Raw genomic sequence first — 23160 nt, 5'->3', positions numbered from 1 at the left:
TCTGAAAAAAAAAGCACACACACACACACACACACACACACACACACACACACACAAATACTGAAACAAACCAAAATTTAAAAAAAAAAAAAAAAAAAAAAAAAACACGTTTAAAAAAAAATGGCCAAAAAAACTCCTCCTGCAAATATCGGTGGACTACAGTGACCCCGAACTTGGTAAAAACTCTCATGCCTGGGCCAAATCCTGGGGAAAGGCGGATGATCTCTCATTTAATCTCTTTTCTGTCTCAGTCCCGTACCCTACTCAGTGCGGCTTTGTGGTATGACACTCGCCCTCGAATCGGACGATCCTGGGTTCGAGTCCCACTGTGTGCGGCGCATAGTTGAGTCCTTGGAAAAGCCCTCTACTAACATGCTCTCACCTTACTCAGGTGTAAAATGAGCACCTGACCTATAACACCGTTGTCTCTACCGGAAAATAATGTAATGATATCACCTAACAGTAACAGGCGTCATGTCATGTCTCGTCCTACCTGTTCTTTTTAGTGTTGCGAGTGGATATTGCTCTATATAAAAGCTCGTTTGTTTTCAAGAAACAACCAATGTCGATGTTAGAGATTTGGTCAATGTGAAATAAAAGTATGGTGTATAAATATAATATGCTCCGGTTAGACTTGACTTATTAGAGAGAGAGAGAGAGAGAGAGAGAGAGAGAGAGAGAGAGAGAGAGAGAGAGAGAGAGAGAGAGAGAGAGAGTATATCTTGTGATCACGTGATCTAGAAAGATGAAAGACAACTCTCATTTACTTCCGTAGATTCCGTAGTCGTGAGTCGTGAATGAGGGATCTCAAACATTCGTTCATTCATACTCATCATAACTCAAACAAGGAATCCATAATAATACGGAGACTATACTTCGACTTTAATACTCGCCGGCAGGTAAATTTAGGTTGTCAGTCAATACGTGAGGTTGAAGCATTGCGGTTGCGTTATGCTGATAGGTTATGTCGTGATTTTTGTTGTATCGTTTTTGTATTGAAAGTCTGGTGAAGCTGAAACTTGAAACGGGAGCGATCCATCAAAATTTCATCAGATCTCACTGTTTCCCTCTCAACTCAACAGACTCCGCACAATTAGTACATGGTCCAACTGAAAACGAATGGTCTCATTCCAGAAAAAGGACATAAATATTTCATCAATGCCATGCATATTAGTTCTAATGTAATTCTTTGGCCTTAATTTTTAAGTTTAAAAAAAGAGAATTCCGTCTCAGGCCCAGTCCCATTGTCCCATCACATAAAACTAAAACAGGTTTAATTACCGGCCTCTTCCCCTGGCCCTGGTCCCTTTAGTTTTAGAGACTCGGGTCACCCCCCCGCCCCCCGGCCTGTTGTTATTTGTCCTAAATAAATAATCTTTGTCAATGGAAAAGAACGAACATTGTCATTGGATTATTTTCAGTGTTCAGGAAATTGAAGAAGTCTGGATTAACAAGTAATCAATGAAAGTGGCAATTCGGACTCGAGTCTGAATAGTCTCCCATGGCTATTCTATCACAATCACGGTTTTCACCTTTGTCATGCAATATTATTTCCTGATACTAGAACTAGAACTGATACTTTCCTCCATATTGGTTCTGAGTATGAGTCTGAGTGATATATATTTTGATAAAAGTCATAGTTATAATATAGGTATTGAAGTGACAACAATTTTTCTCTCCCACACAGTCGATGAAACCATTTAATTTAAAGAAAGGGATCCATGATGGTTTCACCATCAAAGTCCAACAAGATTATCCATCCAGACCCATTGTATAGTATATATTGTGACTGTAATTGTTACCTTGCTTACTAAAGCTCGAAACAATAGCAAGGTAAGATTCTTCAAATATTCTTTTTAAAAATTCCAGCATCTTCCTCTTCATATGTCTCCTTCTTCTTCTTCTTCTTCTTCTTCTTCTTCTTCTTCTTCTTCTTCTTCTTCTTCTTCTTCTTCTTCCTTCTTCCTCTTCTTCTTCACCATCATGATCATCATCATTATCATTATTCGTTTGCAATTTATGTTGTTCGTTTGAACATTGCCGGCAAGATTTTTTGGTGAAATTTTTATGTAAAAGTAAAAGTCTGAACCCAAACGGATGTCTTTGGTTGAGTTTTGTTTTGCTGCCATCTGAATTCCTTTACTTCGTCTGCAAGAAAAAAATAATCATTGAGCCGCTTTCTCCTTAAGACAAAGAAGAAATACAAAACAAAAACTAAACGATTCTGCAACATGCCTGAAACATTTGTAGATTGCAGAAGCGACCTTGGGAGACCTTCTACACATTCCTCGAGGTACATTAGTTTTTATTGTTATTTTAATTGTCAATCTCTTGTCAAATGTTGTTCATTATATTTATTATTTATTCAATTTGTCAATTTTTAGTAGCGTTTGTAGAACAAACCTTGATTGATTGGTAAAAGTTACAAAATTCCTAATATGACCATTATTTTGGTTCTCTGCTGCCATTGTTGTTGAAGTACATTGAAAGTTAGTGCAGATCAGTCGTCCTGGGGTTTTTTGTGTTTTTTTCTCTATTTCTATGTGGTTGCTAGAGATCAGATGGTTTTCTTTTCTATTTGGGTTCTAGATAGTTACAGTTGGGTCGTAGTAAAGGTTCTAGGGTTTTTGTTTTTCCTATTAGTACTAGGGTTAATTACAGGTACCTACTAGTAGTACTAGGTTTTATTACTGTCTATACTGCAAAGCCAGATTGAAGTATGGTACAATGGGACTAATGTGTTTCCAAACTCCAAAGGGAATGTAATTAAGGGAAACCAGCCAGCATCATTCATTTAAAAGAGCGAAAGGAATGTAGGTTGTTTAAATTTTTTTCATGTTTGCTAGCAAGGGTACAGTCTAATCTGGGCAATTTTCTCTGTAATGAAATTGATATAGCTAATCTTATATTCTACGTTTGTTCCAGAATATTTTGACAGCCGATATCCTCCCCCCCCCCCCCCCCTTCACCAAGAGTAAAGACTGGGGATTTTATTTTATTTTTTCATCATTCAATTAAACTAAGATTGTCTCAATACTGAGACAATGCTTATTTTGCTTAATTATACCTTTTTTGTTGGCTTCAATTTAAAAACACTCTTACTGTTACTGTAAGTTTTGATCACTAAAACAGCAGAAGTAAGACAACTATCCCATCCCTTTATGCTCAGACAGGCTACTTGATTTGTGACTACTAACAATATTCTTTTAAAAAGCATATTAGATTGATACATCCAACAGAATGTTTGACATGTCATACTATTGTTTTGTTTTGAATTTTAGTTCTCAGCCTCACTTAGCGAAATTGGTAAACATGATGCATCATAGTTTTATTTAATGTTTTGTAGATGGAGACTGGCTTGAAATGGGATGATGATGATATTGATAGTATCAAGATGCGGACAAAGGTCAGAGCGTCAATGGCTCTCTTCAAGAACTTGGCACATATGCTGCAGGTATGTAAGAGCTTGTAAATATTGTCTAAGGGGCAGCGTGGCTCAGTGGTACGGTCTTTGCTTCCTACCCGAAAGGTACCGAGTTCAATCACCCGCCGCTGCGTGTGTGGCCTTTAGCAAGTCACCTCACCCTATCTCACTTTGCGGCGCTGCTCTGCGGCTGACGCCTAGGTTATTCCAGTCTTCCCTTAGAATAGACCCTAAAGACAAAATTTCCCTTGGGGATGAATAAAGGGAATTTAATTTAATTTAATTCACTGTATTTTTCTTATGTTATTTTATAAGAAGAGATGGCAGTGATGGATGGACCTTGATTAAAAAATTTAATCAGTCTGTGCAGCAAAGTGTCAATGCATTTACCAAAATAAGTAAATTTAGATAAATACCCATAATTTGTTTTATACAGTTATAAATATAAAATAAAATAAAAATTCCCTTTATCATCCCATAGGAGAAATTTGTCTCTAGGGTCTATTCCAAGGGAAGACTGGAATAACCCAGGTGTCAGCCGCAGTGCAGCGTTGCAAATTGAGCGAGGGCTAGGTGACCTGCTCAAGGCCACACATCGCTGCAGCAGGTGATCGAACTCAGTACCTTTTGGGTACGAAGCAAAGACCGTACCACTGAGCCACCCATAGGGTGTCCAGCGAGGTCGTAAAATCGTAAAAAAGTCGTAAATTGACCTCTTGGTCTTAAAGGTCGTAAATGATTGTAAATTTGCATCTATGGTCGTAAAAAAAGTCGTAAATTTGTTGATTCAAAGAATTAAAATTTTTAAAAGTTTATTGAAGAATTAAACCTGGCAGCACAAAATTACGAATGCAAAATATGACGAGGATTTATCTAACGCCCGCCATTTTGAAAATCCTAGGCACCCATCAAAAAAAGTCTGACCATTGTATTGCCCCTTGGTGGTCATGTTGCTTCCCCACTGTTGCTGGGAGACTCCTTTGATTAAGTCTCTGGGGTACTCTGACCTCATGCGAACTCACCACAAGATTATACAATCACTAACAACATGGACAAATCCTTCACATTACCCTTCCCGCTTTCTTTAGCATCGGTTGCGTGTTTACCACAACTACTATTTATAATACTACTACTATTTTTGTTGTCATTGCCAGATAAGAAAGAACTCTTGTTGGCTATGTGGTCTAGTGGTATGACACTCGCTTTCGGATCGGAAGGTCCTGAGTTCGAGCCTCGCTCAGCGCAAAGTTGAGTCCTTGGAAAAGGCTCTTTACTCACATTCTCTCACCGCACAGGTGTAAAATGAGTACCTTGCCTTAACAGCGTTGTCTTTGTCCGGAAAAAATTGTAATATTGCTTGACAGACGTCATGACTCGTTCTACATGTTACGTGTTTCTGTGGTCAGGGACCTTTTGTAAAGCGTTTTGAGCACATCAAGTGGATATTGCGCTTATATCAAAGCTCAAGTTTTTTTGTTTTTGTTTTTGTTTTTTGTTTTTCCTCATCCATCGTATGAATAAAATTTTGAATTAGTTATTCTCACTTGTATAAGAAATCAATTTAAATTACATTGTTTTATCACATCATTGGTGAAGATTCGAGTTATGAGTAAGCCTAGTATGGTCTGATCTGCAGGATAGGAGAGGAGTGGGTTTATTTTATCATGAAAACATTCCTGGAGGGCTATTACACTATTTCAGGGTGGGTTTTCTAGCGGTGACTCTTACATAATAAATACTCTAATATTCCAAAGTACTGCAAGGAAAGGTAATAAGGGTTGAATGAGGTCATGTCTGTTGCTCAATAACAAATTGCAGTTTAAGCCCTTGATGTAGACAAAATCTATTCAAAACACAGTAAACAATGAAACATTGCAAAGTAAATGAAAAAATCTATTTTTTCTACAGCAACAACAGTTTTGTGACTTGGTCTTTGAATTGACTGGATCCATTAAATTCCATACACATCGTCTTGTTTTTGCACTTTGGAGCCCTGTCATGATGAACTTGCTTAACCAGAGCTCTTGCAGGGTGGAGAAAGTTCTAGTCAAAAGTAATCTGCAAGATGCTTTTAAGCAATTTATCCACTTTCTCTATACTGGCACATTTGAGGGAAATATCAAGGACATCGATGGTGTTTTATTGCTGGCCTCCACTTTCCAGGTGAAACATGCCACAAGTTTTAACCTTTTTTGTTTTTTAAGCGTGAAGGGAAATGTCAGATAAAGAACTGAACAAGTGTGTATGAAAGGTGCCAGACAAAGCAAGAAAGAAGAATACAAGAAAAACCCATCCCAAAAAAATCAGTCGACCTCAACTGGGAATCAAACCTCAGACCTTCTGATTACCGGTCAGACGTGCTACCATTACACCACAGAGGCTCCCGGTAGTTGGGACAATTTAATACCTATATTCTTCACAAGGGTACACGTTTTATACTGTGAACCCTTATGTTGCATCAAACAACACATACATTGAACACGGGAGGACGAAGACGTTTGAGTTGCTCCATTATATATTTTTTTTAAAAATATCAAATTAAAAAATTAAGGAGCAGAATATAGGTATTAAAATTGTCCCAACTATCGGGAGCCTCTGTGGTGTAATGGTAGCACGTCTGATTGGTCATCAGAAGGTCTGAGGTTCGATCCCCAGTTGATGTCGACTGATTTTTGGGATGGTTTTTTCCTTGTATTTTTCTTTCTTGCTTTGTCTGGCACCTTTCATACACACTTGTTCAGTTCTTTATCTTACACAAGTGCCTGCTCCTTAATTTCTTAATTTGATAAGGGGAATGTCAGTATTGAATATTATGTCATTTTTGATTGTATATGTTTCACTCATTTTCAATATCAAAAACATTTCAACAGTCCCCCCCCCCTTCCCCCCTCTCTCCCCTAGATTAAAATCATAGTTTATATGAGGTCAGTTAATTTCATTTTCGTTGATTGATTGAGGAAAATGCATGTTTTTACATCCTACTAATACCACTCTTTATTTAAGATGAAAACCTGTAAATGTTTTGATCGACATGAAGGTTAGCCTCTATTCTAAGTCTCCAATGGGCATACCCTCCCATTCAACTCACAAAATTGTGACATAATTATCTATATCACATGCCTCGTTGTAGTATTCTACTTCCATATATGGTCTGATCATGCATGGTCAGGTGGTTGCTTATTGGTCGGAGTGCAGAGTTCACACTGCCCATGGCCACCAATAAGCTACATGAGTTGCTGATGCCGTAACCAAGGTCAAAGGCTATGACGTTTTGTAAACAACCCAGCCCATTTTCACTGTGTTTTGGTTTCTATTTCATAGTAATTCATTACTTTACACCATTTCCTTTTGATTCCAACAATCATTCTGGGGGGAATCATGAGTCACGTTTTCTCTTTATACTTTTCTTTCTTTTCTTATTTATTTTTTTTTTTCTAGTTGCATTTTTGTTTGTTTGTTCAATTACCATTTAATGTAAAATTACATTTTGTTCCTTTGAAAATTACATTTTTCAAAAACGGAAGTTCGGAAATGTTTGAAATTTTAGAATTGATATGAGTAAAAAAATTTTTTTTTGTGTGTGTATGTGAATTTTTTTCTGTCTAACTGGTAATTTAACTATTTAACATATGACATATTTTTAAAAATAAATTAAAAAGATATTTTAAAATGTATCTCTAAAAAAAATAGAGAAGACAAAATCTATATTTTATATACATCAAATCTTCAACGATTCAAACATAACTGTCGATTTGTAAATAGAAAGACTGTCCACTTGATGTAGCGAGTATACATAATATTGTTTGCCTTTAAAATTCTTCTAAGGAAAGGACTATCGATTAAATTCTTATTTGCATGAATTGAAAATTATCTCATTTAGAATGGATTTGCACTACTAGTAATAGTGGAAGTAATGTGATATCACATATCATTACATGACTATGATATGATATGTTATTTAAAAATTTAGTTTGATATTGACTGATAATAAACCAAAATATTGTCCTCTTTTTATTCCATTTATCAATAAACTCTCTATATAGAGTTGATATATAGAGTTCATAGGTACAAGGTGGGCAAACCAGAAATGTTCGCATTTAGCTCATCCTAGACAGCCCGTCAGGCAAAATGAAAGCATAGATAATGATGAAGATGTGGGTGGAGTGAAGGTTGTGGGGGGTGGGGGAGGCGGATGTTTAAATTACCAGGAGTACATTCCGCTTTGCGCATTGGTAGAGTGCATGGTGATTCAGGATACATCTAAAATACATTGAAATTGATTAAAGTACAAAGAATCAAGTATAAGTTTGATCAGCAGAATTTCATTGGAGTGAATTTAGTGTTCTTCTGACATAATAAATCATCATGTGACTTGACAAACAGACTGAGCTTTGTCCACCCCTCTGCCCACTAAATAATTCCCAAGGGCCACTGTGTTTTTATGTTTGTAAATATTTTGATCAGATCGTTTTATTTAACCAGATTTGCAGAATGCTTTTACTTAGGCCAACAGCCAAATCTCTTGCTCAAGGGTGTGTTGTTTTATAAATTTCATCAGAAGAAATACGATATGGAACATTGTCGTTTCATACAAAGTAAACTGCGATCATTGTAATTAATTAGTATGTTTAGTAAATCATTTCTTTCATTCTCTAGGAAAGTTTGCAATATTTGAGATTGGGCCCATTGTCAACAATTGAAGGAATTTCATTTGTGTATTTCATTTATTGCATTGGTCACATAAATAATTTTTTAAAATTTCCTCTCATTTTCATTTTACAGATACCCTTGCTAAGGAGTTTGTGTGAAAAACAGCTTCAGCAGACAGTGTCTGTTGAAAATGTTATCAGCCTCTTCCACATATCAGTGCGATATCAACTGTCAGTCCTAGAGAAACAATGTGTAGAGCACATACGGGAGCATTTACCAGAAGTGGCACAGCAGTGTGAGCTGAAAGACCTGAATCCAGAACAATTCAACACATTTCTCGCTTCAAAACACGTGTCCCAATTAAACCCAGAAATGAAATTGTTTCTCATCATTTCGTGGCTCACAGAGCAAGTCAATGACAGGCAGCATTTTTTGGTTCTTTTGCTCAGGCATATTGACTGGTCGACAGTTGCTCAAGATTTTTTAACAGAAATTAGTCAGACTGAAAACTTTTTCACTAGTCATCCATCATCCCTGTACCTCTTGTTGCAGACGCTCCATTCAGCTTCAATTTCTCTTGGTCCTTATACAGATCGATTTGAGGAATTAAGAAGAGTACATAATAAGATTTTGAACAACGTGGTCACCAGTAGTGTCCATATTGGCACCGGACGACAGGAAATATTTCAACCCATACAGCTTATTTTAATATCAGGCTTTGCTCGAGAAAAAGATAAGACAACATCAATTGCAATGACACAAAAGGTTGTTTCTAAAAGTTTGAGCAACAGCACCAGAGCATCAAAATCAAAACCAGAGACTTCTCTTAATAAAAAAGGGTTTATGAAGAAAAATAATACAGCCAAAAATACTGGAGAAAAAAATAGGAAAAAAGTTAAAAGTACTTTATCGAGTAAATATTCTGAGGAAAAAGAAATTGTGAATAAGTCAAAGAAGGAGGCATTACCATCAAATCAAAATGGGGATAAAAAGTTGACCACAGTGTCGGCGATTACCCGTAGTTCAATCAGGACATCTCGTGAAGGCGGAAGTATGAGACGCAAGACTCTACGTCCTCGTAAAGTTGTGTCCAACAGTAGTAGTGTTAGTATTGTATCTTCCTCTAATAGGACTGTCTCCACCAGACAATCCACAGCATTATTGAAAGCTGAAAAGGAAAGTAATACTAAAATAGATGCACAATCATCATCGTTAGCTTCAAGGTTGGAAGGAACGAACACACAAGAGGATGATGTGGATGAAAATTATAATGATGATGGTAGTTTGGATTCCCCATTTGTCAAGAATGGAGAAGAAGAAGACGGCGATGATGATGATGATGGTGATGATGATGATGATTATGTTGAAGCCACTGCACCAAAAAGGTTGAGAAAGAGCCAGTCAAAACTTGGTAAAAATGATGCATTATTCATTTCATGGTATGATTCTGTAGTTAATATTTACTGATTGCCAGCTCATTAATTATTTTGATCTCACAGAGATGGCATATAGTACGAAATGTTAAGGAAATTAAAAAAAATTGTTAAGTGATGGATATACACTTGGACCTCGAAATGGGATAAACCTGACAAATTGGAATCCCAGTGAACAGAAATTCTCTCTATATATTTCCCCTTTTATTGAGAAAAAGGTCACCGGCGTATCATGACAATTTTTTCGGAGCCTCTCTTCCATTTTACCGATTTTATTGCAGGATTTCCTGTTTCTCTGCGTTAATTATGGCATGAGCAATAAATATGGAACAGAAACAAACAATTGAATGTTTTCACTATGCAAATAGTATGTACAATTAACACAGGAGTAGTATTGGTGAATTATTTTGGGGTCTGTGTCAATGCTTACTACAGGGCCTTTTGTCTTTCAAGATGTGAAACTTTTTAGTCTCATGTATTTACAGTTAATTTCAAAGGGGTGGGTGGTTGCGTTGATCAAAGTATGAGCTTGCTTCATCATCTCTAACCTTCCGAAATGTTACACTGGCCTAACAAATTAAGGGGCATGTGCAGAGCTATTGTTTTTCTTGTACAATTGATGGGTGCATTGTTTTGATGAAATTGGTTACAACTATATGCACAATTGATGGTGCATTGTTTTGATAAAAGTGTTGACAACTATATATACAATTGATGGTACATTGTTTCGATGAAATTGGTTACAACTATGTGCATCCAGTTTTCATCACTCTGATTGTCTCTAGTTACCGTATTCCCAAATCTTTACAGTCTGACATCACTGCTTTTTTAATTTGGCTAAATAATACCTGGCTTGGATGATCTGGAGGGTAATGTGTAACTATTAGATGTTTTACATGCTGTGAAAAAAATTGTTTACAAAGATATCAAACATAAGAAACAAAATGAAGAAGAAGAAGAGAGGCTTGGGTGGCAATTGTAATATTTTGCCTGACTGAAATATTTTGCCTGACAAATTGGGAAACCCAGCTAATAAGGGTACTTTTGGCAGCGACGAACATTTTCTGATTAGAAAGAGGTCCAACTGTATATAAGTATTTATTCGAGGACATAAATGTTTATTTATATTTTTGTTTTAGCTTTACAATTACCAGATTTTCCTTTTATTAAGTATAACTTTTTTAGCTTGTACAGATGGTTTCACTATGTTCTTAAGAAATCATATTGCATTTGACTCAAAATGATTAAAATGTAAATTAATCATAATGAATTAAACATGGTGAACTTTGCAGTTTGTTGTGGTTATTATTTTCATTGTAATTAATCAAAATCTCTTGTTTTCCACGACAGTTCTGGGTAAATCCAAGATTGGCCGACCTCGGAAAGGCTATAAAAAAAACAAGTTTTGCTGCTCTCATTGTGAATATGTAACCAGGCAAAGTTATTTATTGGACAAACATATACGCCAAGTAAGCACTAATAGGAAACACATTATTTTTCATAATTCACTCTTGTTCTCTTCAATTAAAGAAAGCGATGCAATAAATTAATGTTCAGTTGGCAGTCATTTCCACCTTGAGACCCGATGTGTAGAGGCTGAGGGAGCTATCAATGAACATTAAAAAAAAACAAACATCTATGTACCAATCTCTTTACTGGAGCATATTACCATTAATGTATATTATTTTTTCACTGAGTAAGAGTTATGCTTACCAGTGATGTTTAAAAGGATTTTTTTTTCGGGAATGTATATATGCTCCCCTCTGATTGCCAGAGGAGAATGACGCAATAAAAATGTTCAACATTATTATTGTCATCACCTTTTAAAAATTTGAAATTGTTTCAGTCAAATCTCTTCTACCAGATTTCAGGTTTTGTCAAATGAAAGGAGGGATTGGAGGGTTGTTTTTTTTTGTTTGTTTTTTTGTTTGTTTTGTTCAGATTTACAGAATAAATGAATATTAAATGTTTTGTTATCTACCTTTTATTTGATTTGCCAACACTTAAGACGCTATTCCTGTAATTCTTCTGGTGCCAATTTCATTTATTTGATTGAAAGGAATGAAATTTATGAGAACTATTTATTTATTTCTTCAAAGTAATAAAACAGCATCTTGATATTTTGTATTTTTATTTTCATCAGGTTCATGAAAGCCAAAGAATGATCAAGTGTCCCATCTGTGAATTCCAATGTAACTGGAGCAAGAAGCTATATCTCCATATGAGGACAGATCACTATAATAATGCTGGTAGATCTCAATCTCTCTCTCTCTCTCTCTCTTTCTCTCTCTCTCTCTCTCTCTCTCTCTCTCTCTCTCTCTCTCTCTCTCTCTCTCTCTCTCTCTCTCTCTCTCTCTCTCTCTCTCTCTCTCTCTCTCTCTCTCTCTCTCTCTCTCTCTCTCTCTCTCTGTCTCTCTCTTTTCTCTCTCTCACTCTCTCTTTTTTTCTTTCTTTCTTTCTTTTTCTCTTTTTTTCCCTTCTTTTTACTGTCCAGGGATCTGGGTGTGTGTGTGTGTGTGTTTTTTCTGTTCGGTAGTCTTGCTGTTATGTCAAAGAGACGTTTCTCACTTACTTCAAAATCAGAAGTACTGGTAATTTACCATCAGTGCATTTGTTTTAACAGCTTTTTTGACAGGGGTGTCATTGGCTTTACTTGAACTTACATTTTATCTTGTCATTTTCACAAAGAGAGTAAAATACAGCAATGCGACTCAGGCTTAATTGGCTAAAGTTAATAGTAACCTATAAAGATAAACATTACGACAAGGTAAATGAAAGCCAGTATCCATATTAGAGGGTTGTTAAACATTAGCAACCAAATTACTGTCGTCTTCTGAATTTGAATACCCCTATCGTTTGATCCACAATAATGCTAATTTATAAATAGTAATAAAGATGATGATGATGGCGTTTATGGTGCTGTGTTCAACTCAACAAAAACTTTGATAATTTACCTTACACCATTTGTTTTTTCCTGGCATTGCCATACTCTACATTGTGAAAGTTGAAAACTTACCCAGCCGAAAGCAGCATTCTATGAACATAATACATTTCCCTTTGGGTTGAAAAAAATAGGCTGTTTTTTTTAGGAGTAGGGAGGGGATTATCCACGGTTTCATTAAAGAGCATTTTGTCTGTTAAGATTTTTCTATCTCTTTATTTATTGTCATGGGTAGCTTGGTCTGTAACATCCTATCCAAAAGGTAACAAACAATTGTTGCCAGTCATTTCTGCCACAGAATCTGGGATGAAATCGGGCTTAGTGGAGCTCTGGCTCAGAAGAACAATTTTTTTTTTTCAATAATTGATTGACATTTTACCAGGTCCTCCCTTCTTCTGTGATATCCAAGACTGCAATTATACAAGCGACAAAATGAATAAATTGGTAGAGCATCGGAGATCTCATACTGGTGACAGACCCTTCACATGTGATGAGTGCAAGATGTCGTTTAGGAGTAAGAGTAACCTCTACGCCCATCTCAAATGTCATAATGGTAAGAATGAAAGAATCAGGAGAACAGCTTCAAACATTGTTAAGTTTGATTTTTGATTTATTTAGTCATTATGTTTTACTCAATCACTGTGCTTCTTTAGAAATCTTTTGACGCTTTTTTTCTCCCCTTTATGTCTGTAAGTAGAATTCAACAACCAGAGCCATAGAATTTGTTGATTTTGAAAGACTTGCAAACCATTTAATGACATGATTAGACTTTTTGTTGTTGTTGAGACTTTTAACAAAAGATACAGATCTCCTCAATGTAATGAACAGACAAATACTGATTTATAATTTCAATTGACTCAAAAGTTAATGCTTGTCTTTCTAATATTGCTTGTTTTTGATGTGAATGGTGAATAATCAAAATCACTGAAAGTAATCTTCTACGCTTTTATAAATTGAATTAGTAAAAATTTATCAAACAGTATCTTTCATTTTAAGTTCTCAATTCCTTGAAATTATGTAAGAAACTCTCAGAGAAAAGGAATTAAGTTATTCTCAGTCTGGATTTTTTTTTTTTTTTCTGGATGAAGAATATGTATTGGATATGCTGGGTTGTAATAGACATAGATGGGTTAAAATTAAACAAAACCTTCAGAAAATCAAAAGTATTCTTGTTTATTGTTCTTTAGATAAAAGAGATCACGAATGTCACATCTGTCATCAGCGCTTCAAAATGAAGATAACATTGGAACAGCATTTAGTGGTCCATGACGATTCGAGGCCTTATCTTTGTGACCATTGTGGGTTTTCCACAAAGTATCAGGCACATCTTAAAGCTCATAGGCGCAAACATTCAGGTATGGGGAAAACGATGACATTTCAAATGCACATGAATCAAATTTCTGTGTCAGAGTCAGGCGTTATTTTGAATGTCTGGAAACAAAAACAGTTTGGATTATTTGTATGGTTCGATTATTCAAGTTTTTTAGATCTTTAAAAGATCTTTGTATTACATTTTGATATGATAATCATAATTGTGTAGGACATATTTAAATCTGTCTAAAGCAATAACCCCTATCTTACATATAAACAATATTTGCCAGACTTATTGCTCTTCTTTTTTTTTTTTTTAATACTGTAACAGCCAAGTTATTATCTCGAATAAGCATGCAGGATGAATTTATTTTCATCTCTCCATGTACTGTAATAAATGGCTGTCAAATAGAAGCCGCCTTGCCAAAGAGTATTGTCTATAATTTAATATTTCAAATTGTGTTCTCTTGGAAGTGAAAAGGTATGTTTTTTTTTCGGGGTTTATTAAAGTTTAAAAAGATTTATTTTAAAATTGCAAATGGCCACGAATCTCCTCTTTGTAAGTCATCACTGGGTCAAAAATACACACATGTGAAATTACAAACAAATTCATAGACTTTAGTCATTTCTTTAAATTTGTACTGTAGTCCAAAATGAAACACCGTCTTCCTTTCCTGTGTTGCTAATTTTGCCATTTACCATGACAGGCCAGATGTTCTAATGCCGTGATATGTTCTTCCAGTTTGAGGTGGTCAATATTGTTACTATTTTTTTGTTTGTTGTAGATCTGAGCATGTCTATTTGGATTCTATGGTCTTCCATCCTCTGAATATTTTTAAACCGTCTTGCTTAGCCTTCTTTCTTATAAAACCATTACAGCATCTATATATCTCTCTCATTTTCTTTCTCTTTCTTTTTCTCTGTTTAGTTCTCATTATTTCATTCATAGTGTTATGATAAAATTCATTACTTTTTTAAACTGATAAAACAGAAAGCAACACGTCAAATCTGTCAAAAACGATCGAAGCAAGTACATTTCGAGTTAGAATTTGAAGAGATATTTCATTCACCTAAAGACACAATAGGATCATTGAGTGGGTCAATTTGACCCATGAGTGGCAGTGACAGTCATAGAGAATGATCTGATTTTTATGATGTAGCTCAGAAAATATCCAGTCATCAACTATGTTTTGTTACGTCATTCACATCAATGCATGCGTATTAAATAAATGTTTTATCCTTTGAAATGATCATCAGACTGCAATTTGTTAACAATACATTTGTGAGCTATGCGTATGGTTGTTGAAAGTATTCTCAATGTTTTAAAAATTCAATTATTAAGTTTGATTTTTACTCAAATAAAAAAAGTGAAAATTGGTTAAAACAAATACAGCTTAGCCGTAGTTAAATTTTAAACAAGAACAAAATAAAACGGATAACAATTAAATCTATTTTGTCTTCAATCCCTTTTTTGCAATTGAAGGTGCCAAAGTCCAGTTTGGTTGCTTCCAGAAGCGACTGACAACAGTGATGATGTCAGTGATCTAAAATGTAAAATTGATAAATCAGTTCTTTCTTCTGTGCTATTAGGAGATGCAGGAAAAACCGAAAGATCACAGGCATTTTGATGCTGCCTCAATTTGAGGTCAATCTGGACTTGGCACAGTACAGAAGTAACACCTTCAATTATTGTTAACAAACTCAAAATTCATAAAATATTACTCTTCATAATGTTGGAAATTGATGGGGCTATGGATGTATACTGGTTTATCTCCCTTGCTATGGGTCTTTCTGTCCTTATTAAACTGCTTTTTATTGATGAGATACTGTCTGAAGTAATTTGCAATGCCATGAGCTAGACAAATATGAGTTGGGGTTTAGTTTTGTTTTTCCCTGGAGAGATGAATTAAACTGGTTTAATAAGATCAAAGACAGAGGGAAGGGGGATACCCCTCTCAAGTGCATAACGGACAATACCCTTGTTTCGAGCCGAAATAAGTCCTGGCAACCCTTGTACATAGCTTCCCTGACTTCGAACAGAGCTGCATATATGAGATGAAAGTTGGTTTGGACAAATTCAATCCCTCGAGGGAGTTGAGGGGACATTGACTCATCGAAACTGGGGGAAAAGTTGCCAGGCTTCTCCACCAGCAAGAGGTGATATTGGGTGGTAGCCCAACGGCTTCGGTTGAGAATCTGCTAAACGCACGCTCATTTGATCCATGTACCCATTGTGATCAAGAGCCCGAAACTGCAGAGCATCTAGTTGGAACGGTGCATTGTGATGAAGGCGGTACACGATTGGGGTGATGAGTTTGCATCCTGGATAGATCATCATAACATAGTATTGTGAGTGTGAAAACCATTAGAAGCTGCTGCCATCATGGCCTCAATTTTCCATTAGGATATACCACAGAGTTTACGATGCTGTATAAGAAAGAAACCATTTTGGCTACCAGTGACAAAAATATTAACTATTTTATTGGATGTATATTATCTTTGTTGGATTTCTTGCCTTTCCAATTATCCCTACATTTTCAGAAAGCTGTCACCTTACATCTTTTCCTTCATAAATTGAGAAATGACAATCAAACATTCATATCTTACAAATTACTTATATTCTTACAGGTAACAGAAAATATATAACCTAAAATGTTTAAAAAGTTGGCTAACCTTCAAAGATGCTTTTGTCAATCTGTATTTCAAGTTCATGTTCATAATTATTATTTCATTCTTTGATTTTTTCTTTTCTTTTTAATATTTTCCAGGAGATGTCTTCCCATGCACGTTTCCCTCCTGCACTTATTCAACCCCAAAGAAATCCACCCTTCAAGCTCACATGAGATCCCATCTTGGCATTCGGCAGCATGTGTGTGAAATCTGCAATAAAGCATTCATTGAAAAGTCTCATCTGGTCAGACACAAACGAATTCACACCTCAGAAAAGCAACACAAATGTCTCCAGTGCGAGTACGCCTCACATCGACTGGACAAGTTACGGGAGCACATGCAAAAACACGAGAGAGAGGCTAATCGCAGTAATAATAAAGAGGAGGGTGGCAATGCAGGGGTTATCGGTAAACAGAAAGGTTCATCAGAACCAAAGAAAAGGAAGAGAAGAAAGAAAGAGGAAGTGAGCCAAACCTCTCAACAGAATGTGGCAAAAACAGAAGTTTCTTATAGTGACATATCTATAGAATCAGAAAGAATATTAGAACCCACTTCAAACTCTCCAGCTGTCTCTTTAAAATCCTCACCCCCACCTTCTCAGGAAATAGTTATACAAAGTGCTAGTAGTGTAAGTCAAACAGTATCTTCCTCTGATGAAGCAATAAGGAATGGAGAAACCACCGTAGTGACCAATGTTGGATCTGGTGATGGGGTTGTCATTGAAGCTGGGACACATTATGGACAAATTGTTTCTAACGGTCATGATAATAATGATAATAGCAATTCTTATTCCAGCGCTGTTTACCATGTCTCAGCTCCCAAGCAGGAAAAGGACTGGAATGACATAGAACTGCTGAGTCGCATGGGGTTTACAGTGACAGCTGAAGGACATAATCTAAATATTCCACCATCTTCCTCTAATTCTCTTCATGTAGTGAGGGCAACGACTGTAAATAATAGGGTTGGTGTAGAAAGTAACAATGTTGATAATAGTCTCTCTGTTAGTAATAATAATAATAACCATGGGAATGGTTTGACTGAATTTACAGAAATATTCAGAGGATTCGAGGCATTGCCACCACCACCTTCTACATCAGTCACTGTGGTACCAGCAGGAAGTGGTAGTAATCACCACCATCATTCCTTACACCCTGCCATTCCACCACCACCACCACCACCTCAACTACCACCAGAATTGCATGAAGGTCGTATTACTGGGATGCCAACAGATGGAGGAGGGGTAGGAGGGAGCAGCAACAGTTTTGCTGTGCCACATCCACCCTCTAGAAGCTTTGTCATAACTTCTTACTCTAGCCAGGAAGAGTTAGAAACAGCAGTCCTACATGAACATACTAGAAATACAAAAACCAGCAGCAATGACCCCCATCCTATTATAATGATACCGAACATGAGCACTTCTGCTATTTCCATCCCTGCTCAAACCTATCTTCATCACCACCCCAATCATCAGCCCCGTAACTACCACCATCATCATCATCATCATTCTCAACAAAACCTGCATCATCATCATCATCAACAGGTAGATGATGACCAGCACCATTATCATCACCATCATCATCACAGACAGCAGCTGCATCCATCCTCTTCATCATCACCGTCATCAACATCCGTTTCACAACAGCAACACCAACAAATGCTACAACAGGACAATCAAAGTAACCAGGTCTCTTCCAACTATCCCCATTATACTGGCTACCCCTATTAATTTAATTGATTCCAGAACTGGTTGGTGACATTTTCTGCAGCACAATGACCTGACACCCCTTTTTTGTTTGTTTGTTTGCCTTGTTTTTGATGTGGAAATGTTTGACTTCAATAGAATATCAATAGATGGAGATTCATCCAACTTGTCAGAAGTATTAAAGAAGTCTCAGGCTTAACGCTTTTTGACAAATTAGGATTCATCTGAATTGATCAAAATGTTAAGTATAGTATTTTTGGTTAAAATGAACAAAAGGTGTTTTGTCATTGTGCGGCAGTATTGATGTCCCCCTGTGGGCACGAGCAGTCAAATGGATGTTTCAATGAAGAGATTTTTTTTTGTTGAAAATCAGACAGTCTTTGTTCACTGTTAATGTTAGTTACATTTTAATGTCTGGGTGGGGTTCCTGACCTCCCATGGTGGGCAGGGAGATCATTTACTGTGTCTTCTTTACCCCTATATCTGTTTTTCTTAGTTGCTTTCTGTCTTTGTCTTGGAATAAGATTACTTGGTTTTGTTCTAGTCCGGGCCGGAGTCCTTGACATGGAGGGAAACAGTCAAATGTCTAACTATAGTTTTTGGAGATGATATTTTTTTTCCTTGTAAATCATCTCTCTATTATGTAGTTACATTATTTTTTTTTATAATGGTTTGTAAACATTTGAGTGTATTCCTCTTAGTGGGGACCTATGCTAGTGTCTGGATGAGACTTTCAGTTGATCTCAAACTAAATTCACTGATAGTGTGCTCTTGGATTCTACACCTGTTCCCTATCTGAACCATTCTTCTAACTTTATCTTGTGTGCTTTCAATTTTTAAACCTCTGACTTTCATCTATCCCATTTTCTTCCTTTTTTTCTTGCCTAAATGACCTAAATGTGTCGCAAGCGCTGGAAAACCCTTAAAAACAAACATTTTGATAGGGATTCTATGCTTGGGTTTAGGTTTGGTTGATTTAAAATCTCAAACTAGAAACATGGATAGACTGCTCTGAGATCCACTTCTCCCTTTTCTGAAGCACCTTTGTCTCCTTTTTTTTTTAAAGTGCAGATTAACTTTTTTGGTCTGCATTTATTATTTTTCAAACACCCTGCCATCTATTAACTTTTTACTTATGTTGATTTAACTAAAAGTAAGTGTTGCAAATTCTGTTTAGCTCTTAAAAACAAATGCGCAAACAATTCCATGGGAAAATTATATCAATTACAGTGCACTACGCATTCTTCGAACATACATGTGACGAATTGACAGGTTCAAAGAACAAGGACAGAATTCCCAAATTATTTCCTTCATTGTGTCAGTAAATTTTTCATGGAATCCATGAACTGTTACACGTTTTCAACGAACTAATCTGAGACAACCTTGACCTTTCTCCCCCTTGCAACTGCCCATGAAGAGAGCAAGTTGTGTTGTGCCGTAGCCCTTGTGAACTCAACTCATAGCCTGATACTGACAAAATAATTGCCCCTTGGCATCACAAAAAGAAATTTAATTACCATGAGTTGTATTCAGTAGCTTTTGGTTTTGGTTGACTTGTTTAACTTGTTATGTGACCTACATTTGGTCATTCTCGGGCATAGCCATCTGAAGTGCTTGCCTGTCACCCAAAACAATGAAACCCACAGATTGTCAGTATTTATCACAATAGTTTGTCAAACCCCTGAGCGAAATGCATTGCAACACCTTCCAACATCATGCATATTTTTATATTTAAAATTATGAATCAGCAGCGAGTGATATTCACTATTTTGCCAACATAAAGGCATGGCTGACGTCATCAATTTATGAGACCTGGATGGGCAAACATTTAGATCATACTTATACAGTAGGCTTCATCATAGTTTTGTACCTTGTCTTACAATCGTGTTCATGTATTCATCGAACAAAATTCTACAAACCTTTCCTGGCTGTCCTGTGAAGTTGGAAGAATGCATGTTGCACTGTAGAAATGTCCAGTTATGCCCAACACAGCAATGATAATATTAGACTCAGACAAGAAACTTAGCTTCTCCATGGGTATGCAATGTCAAGTCAGTAAACATAGACTACCTATCTGATAGTGTTGCCCCATTTAAGAAATGCCTCAAAACTTTCCTTTTTGATAAATAGCTTTTGTAAATAACATTATTTGATGTACAGTAATTATTTCTTTCCATCTTAAAATGCCATTTGCTTGTGCACCTGTGTACCTGGGGGTTCCTGGCCTCCCAAAGTGGGCAGGGAGGTGCTTACTCTATCCCCCTATATCTGTTTTCCAACTTGCTTTCTGTCTTTGTCTTGGAATATGAGATTACTTGGTTTTGTCCTGGTCCTGGCCGGATGCCCTGGCTGAGAGGGAAACAGTCAAATGTATAGTTAGTTTTCGGAGATGATATTTTTTTCATTGTAAATCATCTCTCTGTTATGCACTGTATTATGTTTTCTTTATATTATATATGATTTGTAAAACATTTGAGTGGATTCCTCTTAGTGGGGACCTATGCATGTGTCTGGATGAGACTTTTAGTGATCTCAAACTAAGTACTTTGATAGTGTGCTCTTGGAATCTACACCTGTATTCTTATTTGGAACCAATTCCCCTTTGTCCTACCTTTTCTTGGGTGCTTTAATTGTAATTCCATAACTTTTTACTATCCCATATTCTCCCTTTTTACTGGCGCTGATATAACCCAAATGTGTTGCAAACACCGTAAAACCCTTAAAAACAAAAACAAAAAACATGTGCACCTGTGTATGTATGTATACATTTATGTGTGTGTGTGTGTTTGTGTGTGTGTAATTAATGTACAGGAGCAGATGAGTGTAAGTGTGTGAGGACTTTTACCTAAACTGTATAAACTGTATGCAATTGATGTAAAGTGCTTTGAGGCATCGGCATAAATCGCTATAGACAAGTTCTTATTATTATTAAACATAGCATTTGAGTATTGATAGTATGCACATCCTTCAAAGATTGTAGTCTGATAAGAAAGAACTTAATGTGAAGTAGTCATCCAACTGAAGTTAGAAGCTGTGAAAACCTGATTTAAGGTTGATTCCAAATAAAATTATGCAGTTGAGGATGTTTACCGACTTGATACACATCATCTGTTATTAAAACTCTTTGCCACTTTCAAAGTTTCCTGTCTCTGAATTTCAGTCTTGGGTCATACTCTGTAACCCTAAAACAAGATTAAAGAAACTAAGGGTCAATTTTTAAAGAAATATCTGGGCATTCTAGAATGCAAATATTTGTGTTGTGGCCAATGCTGACCTGCCAACTCTCCTGGATTTATTTAGAAATTTAGAAATGTTTGTTCTCATTCCTGATTTCTCCAATATCCAGCAATTTTCATGATTTTTGTTTTACAGTTTTTAGGGCTATTTCAGGAAAAATGTCATCATCATCGATATCATCTTTGGCACCATCTCCAACATCATCATCATCATCAATGATCATTCACATTGCCCCTAATTGTTCCCTAATTCTGGTTTAGGGAAACGTTGGCAGGTCTAGTAATGACAAAATAACTTTATTTAACATGGACACGGTTTTGATGCCGACACGCTAAAGGAGACAACATGAAGCCCAGATCTGGAAGAAAGAAGCTATGTAACAAACCCCAACTCAACTATAACGGAACTTTTTGATACTGTGAAAATCAGTTTGTTAGATAATTCATTGTTTGGGAAATTTATGGTATGGATGGAATTTAATGATAAGGGTTCATAAAATGTTGAGATTACCCTTTTATATCTGTGTATGGTCAATTTTAAAAGATTCAAAATAAAAATCCAGCCTTGCTGTAGGGTGTCAGTCTTTTAACAGAATATTGTCTGGATCTTTGCATTTTAAATTTATTATTTTTTTTCATTTTTTTAAAGGGGTGACTTTAAAAAATAAATTATGATATCAGTATGATCTGATTTGAGTTATCAATTAAAAATGTTGAAATTTAATGAAAAATTGTAGTAAGGTTCACTCATAGTGTATGTATTCCATATAATGCTGTCTTTACACTTAACTATGCAACAAATATTATATCAATGGAAACATTTTTGTTAACACTTGGCTGTGATAGATATCTTATTTTAAAATGCATTAGTTTTGCTGGAAATAGGATGAATTATTTATATGTATGATATTTATTATTCTTTTTTGTTTAGATTTTTTCTCAACATATATTCAAACAGATAAGTCGTATCTTTCTATACTTGCATCAAAGATAGTTATAAAGCAAATGTTGCTTACAATTGAGACAATTGTATGAGTATTTGTCTTAGAAAAATCAATTTATATCAAATAAAATTTCATTTATTCCTCCCAAAATTAAAGATTTTTTTTTTTCTTATATATCTCAAAAACATCTAAAGATGAGAGTTGCCAATTTACCGTATATTTACTGAATTCAGTAAGTTAAAAAATGTCCATTCATTTACCAGTCACTGGGTGAGAAAGGTGAACTGATTAGATAAGGCAACTCCGCCTGGCTGGTGAGAGCGTGACTCTACCGTATGAGCTATCCACGAACACAAAAATATTCGTTTCAAACTCAGGTCATTCCTAGAGCTCTCTCTCACCGACTACTGGAGACTGCGGGTCCAACACACACACAACCAACGCGAAGTTAGCTGGCCAGCAATTAATCTTAATAGCCAATATTCTCAACACAAACATATAACATAGAAACAATTGAGACATTGAGTATGCTCCGGTATATGGGGTGAATTTTTAATTTAGAAAAGTGAGTGGAGCAGGCACTTATGTTGGTAACAACAAGAGATGAAGTGAGTAGAAAAGTGCCAGAAGACAATAGAGAATAAAAAATTTTCACAGCGGTGATTGGGTTTGAACCTGCGACCTTATTGGTACGACAACTCCGCCTGGCCGGTGAGAGCGTGACTCTACCGTATGAGCTATCCACAAACCCAAAAATATTCGTTTCAAACTCAGGTCATTCCTAGAGAGTTTGAAACGAATATTTTTGTGTTCGTGGATAGCTCATATAATAGAGTCACGCTCCCACCG

The 23160-nt window shown here is 36.1% G+C and overlaps 1 protein-coding gene across 3 annotated transcripts; it reads left to right on the top strand.

The window, feature by feature from the left end:
- Positions 1-762: 762 nt before the first annotated feature.
- On the top strand, positions 763-22466 carry LOC144974683 (uncharacterized). Of its 3 annotated transcripts, none has more exons than XM_078917797.1 (10): positions 774-899; positions 1688-1833; positions 3347-3454; positions 5333-5587; positions 8207-9485; positions 10858-10976; positions 11651-11756; positions 12831-13001; positions 13636-13803; positions 16528-22466. In XM_078917797.1, exons 3-10 carry the CDS (start codon positions 3347-3349, stop codon positions 18153-18155), a joined length of 3834 nt encoding a protein of 1277 aa, XP_078773923.1. In that variant the 5' UTR covers positions 774-899; positions 1688-1833; the 3' UTR covers positions 18156-22466. The 3 variants fall into 3 exon arrangements, with proteins under 3 accessions (XP_078773925.1, XP_078773923.1, XP_078773924.1); XM_078917798.1 differs by lacking the exon at positions 774-899 and adding an exon at positions 1022-1181; XM_078917799.1 differs by lacking the exon at positions 13636-13803 and having other exon boundaries at positions 763-899.
- Positions 22467-23160: the final 694 nt, after the last annotated feature.

Source organism: Berghia stephanieae, chromosome 6, assembly GCF_034508935.2.
Source record: "Berghia stephanieae isolate SIO BIC M18660-M18661 chromosome 6, UCSD_Bste_1.3, whole genome shotgun sequence".
Lineage (NCBI taxonomy): Eukaryota > Metazoa > Mollusca > Gastropoda > Nudibranchia > Aeolidiidae > Berghia > Berghia stephanieae.
Note: the sequence above shows the minus strand (reverse complement) of the source record. Positions and strands in the feature narration are given on the sequence as shown.

Bases quoted from the DNA above. Each gene is read 5' to 3' on its own strand.
- LOC144974683 (XM_078917797.1), top strand. From the start codon at position 3,347: ATGGAGACTGGCTTGAAATGGGATGATGATGATATTGATAGTATCAAG. The intron at 3,455-5,332 runs GTATGTAAGAGC...TTTTTTCTACAG, and splicing joins ACTTGGCACATATGCTGCAG to CAACAACAGTTTTGTGACTT. The intron at 9,486-10,857 runs GTAAAAATGATG...TTTCCACGACAG, and splicing joins AAAGAGCCAGTCAAAACTTG to TTCTGGGTAAATCCAAGATT.